Source organism: Vombatus ursinus, unplaced genomic scaffold (genome assembly GCF_900497805.2).
Source record: "Vombatus ursinus unplaced genomic scaffold, bare-nosed wombat genome assembly UNPS02014830.1, whole genome shotgun sequence".
NCBI lineage: Eukaryota > Metazoa > Chordata > Mammalia > Diprotodontia > Vombatidae > Vombatus > Vombatus ursinus.
The window spans coordinates 28,777,491-28,787,922 of NW_020954608.1; the positions used below are offsets into that span (position 1 = coordinate 28,777,491).

The 10,432-nt window shown below is 41.4% G+C and overlaps 1 protein-coding gene across 1 annotated transcript in view; it reads left to right on the forward strand.

Moving 5' to 3' along the window:
* Positions 1–480: 480 nt before the first annotated feature.
* The window catches only part of SEPHS1 (selenophosphate synthetase 1), a 30,105-nt gene continuing 20,153 nt past the window's right edge, over positions 481–10,432 (forward strand). Inside the window, exons 1-2 of the mRNA XM_027838893.1 lie at positions 481–796; positions 3,881–4,150. Coding sequence (XP_027694694.1) covers positions 3,958–4,150 — 193 coding nt within the window. The 5' untranslated portion in view covers positions 481–796; positions 3,881–3,957. The remainder of the gene's footprint in view (positions 797–3,880; positions 4,151–10,432) is intronic.

Below are 10,432 nucleotides of genomic sequence, written 5' to 3' on the forward strand. Positions count from 1 at the left end.
ATCCCTTACGTTTCAGATTCTTTAACTGTGTCAGAAACCGTTTTTCTGAAACCCTTATTTTAAACACTTAAAAAAAAAACGCTTTAAAAAATTGTGGCCTTATCCGTTGTTTTCTAGTTCCGAGTAAAGGAAGCGCTCTGGAGCAGGTAAGAGGAACGCGCCCCAAGTAGGGCGCTTCAGCCCGGATATGTCGGGGAAGATTATCCCTGGCCCTGGAACGCGTCCGAGTCTAGGTCGACCAGAAGCCCCATGCGCCGGCGAGCCCATCTGCCCGTGCCAATACCACTCGCAACTTTTGAAACCAATCCCTCTGCATCATGCAACGGATGCCTGTGGCACCAGGAGTTTGCAAACGCCCCCCCCCCACCCCCCAATCCTCCTCCCGCTCCCCCGAGACCAATCATTGCATGGCTCAGGGTTAGGCATTCCCCCCCTCCCCTTTCCCCGAGCCGCACGCACGCCACCGAACAGCTCCGAGGTCTCCTGCCCCTACCGCCCCTTAAAGGGAGGTAGCCAGCCCTTAAAGGACCCTCACACCTTGTGCTCAGCATGCCTTTGGCAGCCCCGTTTCGGAGCCGGGGACCCAGAGAGTGAAAAGCCGAGGATCCGGCGAGGTGCCCAGGTGCGGGTCTGGGGTTCACCCCCACCCCCCACCCCCTCCTCCACGGCCTCCCAGCGCCTGAAGCGGCATTTTTATTCAGGCGACGCTTAAGGGAGCCCCGGCTGCGCCCGGTGCATTGTGGGAACGGCCGGGAGTCCCGTTTTCAGGAGGAGGAGGAGGGCGAAAAGCGAACCGGTAAGAGCCTGACTGGGGGGGAGGGGGGGAGAGACACGCCTGGCTTAAAGGGGAATATTCATCAATAAGCCCCGTAGCGCCCTTTGCAAATCCCCCGCTCTGTTGGGCCCCGGACCGGCAGGGAGACGTGCACCGCTGGCCCGCTAGAGCCCAGCTTGGCGCGGGGGCCGGAGTGTGGGGTGGTTGGGGCCGCTTTAAAAAAGAAGCACCGCCCGCTCCGTAGCTGCCGCCTCCGCCGCTGTCGCCACCAGCAGCCGCTCTGAGCTGGGGAAGGAAGGAGGGAGGGAGCGAGCGAGGGAGGGAACAAGGGAGGGGAGGGGTGTGTTGGGGGGGGAGGGTGGCGGCGGCAGCGGTGGCAGCGCACGGGTTAATTTTTTCACCCGCCGACATTTTTGTTTGGCCGCTGCAGCTCGCGGGCCCCCGCGCGCCCGCGTGCGCGCGCCGCTAGGGGAATCCTGCTCGGGCGTCCCGGGGAGCGCGGCGCGCGCGGCTCCCGGGCGCCTCCCGTTCCACCCCCACCCCCCCTCCCGCTCAACACTCCTCCACAACACACGCACTCACTCTCACACAGCCGCTTCCTTTCCTTCCCTTCTGGACGCCCACAAGGGGTTAACTTCGTCCCCCGCGTGACACTTGCTCTTGTTACCTGGCCCCCCCCAAAAAAACGGCCCTTCGCACCCCCTCCCCCCTCACCAAAACCGAGCGATTGGGGGGAGGGGGCCTTCGGGTCGCCCCTGGCCCGCGCTCCTTCTCCATTGGCGGCGGCGGCGGTCGGGGCCCGGGGAGCGCGCAGGGGTGTTCCCGCCGGGGGCGGGGGGGGATGTCCCGGTGGAAAGCGCCGGCTCCCCCCGCCGGCCGCACAAAGAGCGCCGGCCGAGGCCTGATTTGCCTTTAAAGGCAGCGGCTTGGCATTTAAGGTGTCCCCGAGTCGCGTCCCTGCGGCCGCATGGACAGCCGGCCCGCCGCCACCTCGTCCCCGCGTGGTGGGGCCCGCTCCATTGTTTATTTCCCGGAGCTCGCGATAGGTAGGTCGAGGCAGCGGCCGCGGGCTCTGTGCGCAGTCCTCCCTCCCCCCTGGCACTTTTAAAAACACTTAAACGTGCCTGAGGAGGAAGGGGTTAAACTTCGTCGCTACTTATTCATGTCATTGTTTTAAAGTATTGTAAACATCTGGGGGCGGGAGAAGCGAGGGGAGGTGTAGCCTCTTGTTAAACAAATTGACTTTCACCTCCGCCGCCGCAGTAATTGCCCATTTCCCTGACCATTCACGGTCGCTTCCAATAGCTGACCAAAAAATAGGAATTTCCTGTTTTCCCCCGCTCCAGAATTGCTTCTCTGGTGGCTCGTGTTCTCATTCAAGTTTCTATGGGAGAACTCCGGAGGTGGGAGATACTCCTACCCTTACATTCTTAACTTTTTCCTCTTAAATCAAGGGAAGTGACATGTAAATGCTGGTAAATATACACCAGCCGTCAAAACCGGTCTCTCTCCCAGGTCCCCATTCCAGTGCGGTTAGAAGATGTGAGGAATATATCGATTTGTCCGTAGGCTTTTGCTGTGCTTTTTCTACGGAGAGGTTCTTGTCTTTAACTCTTGAGTCAGTCTTTTTTAAAAATTTTCTTGTAAATCACCAAACTTTTTAAAAACAAACACAACAACATTTGACTTTTACTGTAATGGTAGAATGCCACCCCATATTTTTTTCTGACAGGTTGTTTTTTACCCAGTGGTATAGGCCTTGTCTGCAGCCACAAGTTTGAGACTGGAATCATTGCTCATCCCAGACACGTTTTTGTTTTTTGTTTTGTTTTGTTTTGTTTTAACTAAGGCTTGGCTTAGGCGTTATAAGATGTGTTTTCAATAAGTGGTGTGCCTACCAGGGGAGGAAAAACACTTGCTGTAAATGGAAATTATGTTCTTAATCCGAAGTTTTGTAAAGTGACTGTAAACCCTGAGTTGCCTGTGTAATTCCACATCTTATTAAATTTAAAAAAAAATCAACCCTGAAGGTTTGTTAAACCCAACAGCTGAATTTTGATTTTTGCTGTAACTCAAAAGACTTAAAATATAGAAAGGCCCATTGGAGTAGCCTTTGGCATTGGACAGCACATTAAGTGCTGGTGATTAGTTTGATTTAATTGTAAGCCTTGCAATGAAACACTATTAAAGAGTACCTATAATGCTTTGTCAGTGATGCAGCAAAAACCTGTTGTTGGATAGTATATTTGCTGTCTAGGAAATGGGATTTCATTTTTTAAAAACCAGAAAATCTACAGTAGTACAACTATATTGTGCTATGTAAAACAGGCACTCCCATTTGAAAGTTGTGCACTTTAGTGGGACCTCCTATTAGTTTTGGATTATGTTGTATCCCTCTGACTCAGAGTAAAAACATTTTCTTCTAAAATTAGATTTTGGCCTTATAGAGAATTTCATCCAATGAATTTGCATTAATATCTTTTCCGTGGATTTTCTAACAGACCTTGTACTTCTTGAGCATTTGCAGTCTTGTTAAAAGGTTTATCATGAAACAGTTATTTTTTACCAAAAACTTTAAACTTTTAAAATATAGTGCATGCCAGTTGCCAGCTGAAGTGTCATATTGGGGTTTTTTTTTAAAATTTCTAATGTTAGGTGCTTTGAGGATCTTTGAGACCTACTTTTCAGGAAAGAAGTTACATGAAATAAGCCTCCAGTTCCTTTTATATCATCTTTTCTCTGTCTTGACCCTATAATATAATAATGCTTTAGGCATCATATTCTCCTTTAGATGAGCTCTATGGGTTTTATATAGATTGCTAGAGAAAGAGAGAGAATATGTGCAACCTTCCCCCCCTCCCCTTCCACCTCCCCAATCCAAGTAACTTTTAGAGATGTCTTTATTGTTCTGGTTCATAAAACAGTCCATATAAAGAATAGTGGTGTATATTGCTATTATCCACTGACTTTAAATCACTTGCAATGGAAGAGTCTTTTATGGATTGCCCTTGGGGGGAGTTACTTTTCTTTTTCTATTTTGCAGTCTTTTTACTTGAAAGGTATTAGACGATATTCTAATGTTGCCTTTTTGTGACTTGCATATAGGTGGACCAGGCAAGATACCATCAGACTAGAGGAGGGGGGAAAAAAGACTAAACTGTGAGTGTGTGTGCCTAAGAGCCATGTCTGTTCGGGAATCCTTTAACCCAGAAAGTTACGAATTGGACAAGAGTTTCCGGCTAACCCGTTTCACTGAACTGAAGGGCACAGGCTGCAAGGTACCACAAGATGTCCTACAGAAATTGCTGGAATCCTTACAAGAGAATCACTTCCAGGAAGATGAACAGTTTTTGGGAGCAGTTATGCCAAGGCTAGGTATGCAAACCATGTCTTTACCTTAATACTTCAGTAGCATATGTATGGACAAATTGAGCTATAGCTAGGATTTTTTTTTTCTGTCCTCATTCTAACACCTCTACTGTATTCCCTTGTCAGTTGTTTTATCCAAACAAAAATGATCCAAATAGGAACTCACAATTAACTGTGTCAAACAATTATAAGTTGTTCAATGGTAGAAAAAAGTCTTGAATGACACCAAGGGTATTATCTGATAGTTTTGGAGATATAATATGTGACTGGGGCACTCCTGCTATTTTAAGACAGGAGCATCATTCTCTGACAGTGAAACCTTCCATTAAATAGAATTCTCAGGATGCATCTAGGTATTTCAATTTCCTGTTTAAGTATCCAGCAGCCCCTCAACTCGACCCCCCCCCTTTCCTCACCTTGTTTGCTGAGAGTCATACAAGGTCAGTGTTAAAAAGGACCTCAGAGGCCATCTAATTCAAATCCTACAAAATGTATGAATTCACCTTCCTGCCTCAGTAAATTTATTGTTTTGCAGGTAATATTTCTTTGAGGATCCTATAGTTGTGGGGGAAGGGAGGAGGAACAGGAGAAGCTATTCTGAACTGAACATCAGTGGATGTTATAATGTGAGGCAGCCCAGTTCTCTGTATTGATCCTAGGATATTTTGTGTTTCCATTACTAAATTCCTGACATTAACTAGTTATCTTGTGACTTGTCTGTCTTTTCTGAAAACCATGGAAAGAATTTCTTTTCCATCTAGTTAATGCAGGTTTTGCTTCACTAGGATGATAAGCACATGGTACAAGCAGATGGTCAGTTTGAACTCTGGGAGTATGATCTGTTTCCTGAGAATTTCTATAGCTTGTGGTTCCAGTATGAACTTACTTGGTTTGTTACATACTTTGTCTAGTATTATGGGTTTTGGGGGATTTTTTTGGCTTTAATATCTTTAGTATAGTCATTAGACTCAGAACAGGGTGCTTCAGATTAAAAAAATATAAGTTATATCATGAGTCAGAAAAGAGGTAAGAGTAAGATGTTTGTATGGAAACATGAGGACTAGGTCTATCAAGGTGTTAAATAAACTGGTAGAGGAAATAAACCACTTAGTTAAATATAAAGGGTAATAACTAGATGGTGTTATTGTTAATATTTAATTATATTCTTTAACTCCAAGGGGAAAAGTTTTAAGTCCTTTGTTTTGAGTATCAATTTGACATCACTTCATCTAATCCACAACCTCATTTATCTGTTCTGAAACCAAAAAATAACTGTCACAGGAAATGACCTCTGAGTAGGCAAAATAATTGCATCAAAACCTATGCCCTAAATCTCATTTATTTTATTCATAGAAGGTTATAGGTGCTATATAAATGCTTGTTCCCTTTCCCTTGGCCCTTTACTTAGAATCTCTTGACTCTTACTTCACATGCGATTGTAATGTCAGTTGTTTACTTTCCAAACCCACTACCAATTAAAAGTATTGAGAATTTAACAGTCTGATTCTGAGGGAGGTGCAGACAAATTAGGCCTCTAAGAGTTGTTTGACCTCTAAATCTATGAACTATTTGAAGCATTCACAAGAAAGCTAGCTGTCTGGGGCAATTTAGCATACCAGCAAATAGCCTTATATACCTTAGTAGGTCCTGATAGTATCACTGTAGGGTAGTAGTAATTGTAACTCAGAAATAATAGTTTACATTTGTGTATCACTTTAGCTTTTATAAAGTGTTTCATTCGCAACTGAGTGAGGTAAATAGTTCAAGTGTTATTGTCCTGGCTTTACAGAGGAAACTATTGCTTATGGAGTAAAGTAACTTGCCAGTGGTCACAGGGCTTTAAATGAGAGAGCCAGGTCTTGATTCCAAGTCCAGTGTTCTCAGTGACAGTCATCAAGAAGAAGTGTAATTATGTATCCTTTACTCTGCTAATTTGAGAGGACTGAGAAGTGCTATGCATTTTATAAAGATTAACATTCAAAATAGTTAAAATAATATGTAGGTAAGTAACTAGGTAAATCCTCAGTTATCTAGAAGGTTCTGGAGAATTGAAGTTTTCCTATACTACCCTGTACATTGCAGTTAGGATTCAAATGAAAGGGCTGGATATCATGACATCCAAATTTTATTTTGTTCTCTCAGGCTAATTCCTCAAGTCAACCTGGCCAGTGACTTGTCACTAGTTTTCCACATGTAAAATATAATGATATTGGTGAAGGTGGTAATTTATTATATGCTTCTGTGAAGAGTTTTGAGATTAAGACTCAGAGTTACCAGTGAAAATGTAATGTGACTCCCATTTAATTGAGGGAGTGGGTCCATGACTTGCTATGCTTTGTGATTTTTGGAATCTGTTTTTGAAAGTAGTTTGTAAAGTGATTGGGTTTAAAAACAAATGAATAAAACCTGGGGTACAGCTCTCCCTTTGAGATTCTTGTTTTAAGTGTTTTAGAGCAGAGGTAGGCAGATTTACAAATCCTTGACAGGTATTGAACTTAATGGGTAAATGTCTCATGGTTTAAAGAGGTCCACTTCTAAAAGAGTTAATGCAAACAACATAAGCTGCTTGCTCCTTTTTCATCCTTGTCAGGATACTTGGGATTCCTCATATGCTTTGAGATACTCCAGTGATAAATCACATATAATCAAACACTAAAAGACATTCCTATATTAAAAAAGACTCTTAAAAATATGAGACTAAGGAAGCTTCTGGAGCTTGGGCAGTCCATCTAAATACATTATTAACAAATCAAAGCTATAAATCAAAGTATAAATCACATAATATGTTTACATATAAATCATGTATAAAGTTCTTTGATTTATACTTGAAAACTAATAAATTCGACAGTTACTCTTTAGTAGCTCTTTCTGTAGGCTTTCACCTACAGTTCCATCCAGAGCTGAGTTGAAGGAAATGAGGATGTCTAATCTACCAAAAGGAAGACTGAGGGATGGAAATATTATCTGTCTTCAAATATTTGAAGAATTATCATCTAGGAGAGCTATTAAACTTCTGTTTGGCCTCTGCTGAGGGAACTTCTAGAACCAATGGGTAGAAGTTGCTGAGAGGCAGTTGGGCTTAATCTCAAGGAAAACTAAACACTTTGATTCTCACAACAACCCAGTGAGCCAGTTAGTAGAGATTTTGTTTTGCTTTCTTTTTGAACCTTTTATTTTTATCTGAATAATCAGTGTAGGGAGCTTTGAGTGAGGAACTTCTACCAATCCTCTGACATTTATGGTTTTAGACAGTTGCTTGGAGCATTGAGTGATTAAGAGAGCACATCTTCACACATCCAATGTTTGGCTGAGGTAGATTTGAACTGGGTTTTTCAGACTCTGAGGTCGACTTTCTAGACACTTGGACATGCTGCCTCACACTGTAGTTTTTATTATCTTCATATGATGCCTGAGAAAATTGAGACTATTGTAATGGTTTCAGATTTGCTTGGGCTGCCTCAGATAGTGAGTTCCTGGCCTTTAGAAGTTTTCAAGTAGAGACTCAGATGACCCCTTGTTAGGAATATAATAAGGGGGATTTCATGTTTTGAATAGGAGTTGGACCTTTGAGACTTTTCTTAACTCTAAGATTCTATGAATTTATGAAGTGAAAATTCAAGGGGGGGGAGAAGTACATTTTACTTTTCTAAAGCAGATAGGAATTTGTCTCCAAAATTGTCTGTCTGTTCAATTAGGGAGCATTCAAATGAGATAGGGATTATAGATACTATTCAGAAGATGTGGCTCCTGAGTCCTCCTGACATTTATACTGACATAGGCACTGAGAACACTTACTGTTAAGATCTTAGCTAACATTTATATAGCTTTTTAAAGTTTGCAAAACTTAGATCATAGATATATCTATATCTATATCTATACATCATATAACTCTATAAGATCATAGATCTCCATGGATGTTATCTCCATTTTACAGATAAGAAACTAAGGCCTAAAGAGGCATATGTCAGAGGCAAGATTCAAACCCAGGTCTTTCTGACTTTCTGGCCAGTGCTGTGGCTAATATGCCACTATATATAGTTTCTTTTGAAATTTTGGGAGCATGCTATCGGATTGATTCCTTGAATTATTACAAGCATCTTTGTCTGAATACAATCAAAAACTGATTACTTGTGAAGTGATCTAGTCTATGGAGTGGGTTACCCTACTATTTCTGAAACAAAAATCTCAGTTGCACTACTGAGTCATGCCCTAACTTTTCTGCTTTGCTGAATAAGAAAGACTGTTTCCATGAGATATATGGTTCTTGCTAGCCTTGTTTCTATTTTGGATTTGTAGTGATGGAAAAAGAAGTGAAAAATTATCTGCATAAGGAACTAGTACTAGGATTAATTTCTATTTTTAAAAATATATATTTTACATTATATACAAATCATATAAGTGTGTATATATGTATGTGTGTATATTATATATGTATGTATGTATTAATGTATAAAGTTCAGTTATTTATAGCATTACTCAAATACTGATTCAAATAGATGAATAAAATTATCATTTTTGTGCAAACTTTTAAGTTTATAGATGGCCTGTTTATCTCTTTCTTTGGCCTCCTCAAGTCCTGTATTTTAAATATAAATTATATTGTGGGAATGTTTTAAGTGTTTGATTAGGGATTGATTTATCTTTGTTAAGTTTAGAATCCTAATTTTGGAAGATTTTTTAAAATTGAAGGTTTCTTTTAAATCTCATTATAACTTTGTATGCCTTTACTTGTTTGACTTCATTATGTAAGTATTACTTAGGAGGATGTAGGAACTAGAATGTGCATATGCTTATGCTAAGAACTATCCTGTTAAAAATATGTATTACAACCCTTCTTATCAGAATTAAGTAGAGAAAAGGCCAATTAGAATTTGTAAAAGAGCTAAATTTAAAAAAAAGAAATGTAGTTATATTAACTTAAAAATACCTATAGTAGCCATCTGAACTTAATTTGAAAATAAAAAACACACATATATAGCATTTGATACATGTGACAGAAATGTTCCTATGACATTCTGGCAGGTAGATATCCCCATTTTATAGATGGGAAAAGTTAAGTTCAGAAAAATTACCCACAATTATCTTTCTGGTAAGTAGGCTAGAGGCAACTGTCACACTTTTGGACTCCAAATCCATTGCTGTTTTCACTGAATCATATTACTTCATGAATTGGTAAGAATTATTTAGAGTTGATATCAACTGTATTTTAATACATACCTCTAAATATTAAGAAACAGTTGACTTTCAATCCCCTGGTAGTTAACAGCTTTGTGACTAGCTTCAGTTTCCTCATCTGTAAAGTAAGGATAAAAATACCTATAGTATCTGTATCTCAGAGTTTTTATGACGATCAAATGAGATGGGTTTTTTTTGTTTTATTTTTGTTTGTTTTTAGGCAATTGGGGTTAAGTGACTTGCCCAGGGTCACACAGCTAGTAAGTGACAGGTGTTTGGTCTGAGGCCAGATTTGAACTCAGGTCCTCCTGACTTCAGGGCCAGTGCTCTATCCACTGCGCCACCTAGCTGCCCCCAAATGAGATGTTTGTAAATCAATTTTTATACTTCAAGGCTGTAGACCTTAAGAAATAAACTCCTCATTTAGCTTTTAAAGCCCTACACTATCTGGCTTCAACTTATCTTTGAAACTCTGAGAATCTGCCAAAGTGGTTCTCTCTCTCTCTCTGTTCCTCACTTGTCCTGGGCACTCTTTATTTTCCATTCTCCATGTATGTACAAAGGGTGTCTCTCATGCCTAGAATGAGTCCACCTCATAGAGACCCCCTCTTACTTGAAGATACAGTTCAGGCACCAACTTTTGCCCAGAGTCTTTTCTGATACCCCTCCTTCAAATTGCTAGTGCCCTCTCTCATAGTACCTTATATTTAATTACTTTGTAATTCCAGTTATCCCTTCCACACCTTGGGGGTTGGGGTAAGGTGCCCCCACAATCTGGACAATCTGTGTAAAATTTTTTGGCCCTCCCGTCATACCAGAGAAGAAATCTGATTTTTTTTTCTTTTTCTTTTATGGGGTGTTTACACTACCATATTGTAAAATTTGGGCTAAGTATTTAGTCTTAGGCTCTGTGTTGTCTGCTGGCCTTTGTGTGTCATCTGCAGCTTCTGTAAAACTCCTCAAAAATGCCCATTTAATTTCTTATGCCTATGCACAGTATATCGAACCCATGATGGGGAAAATCTAGTTGTGAAAGGGATAACTGTAATTACTTTGGAGGTGGGTTTGTGTGTGTGTGTGTGTGTGTGTGTGTGTGTGTGTGTGTGTGTGTGT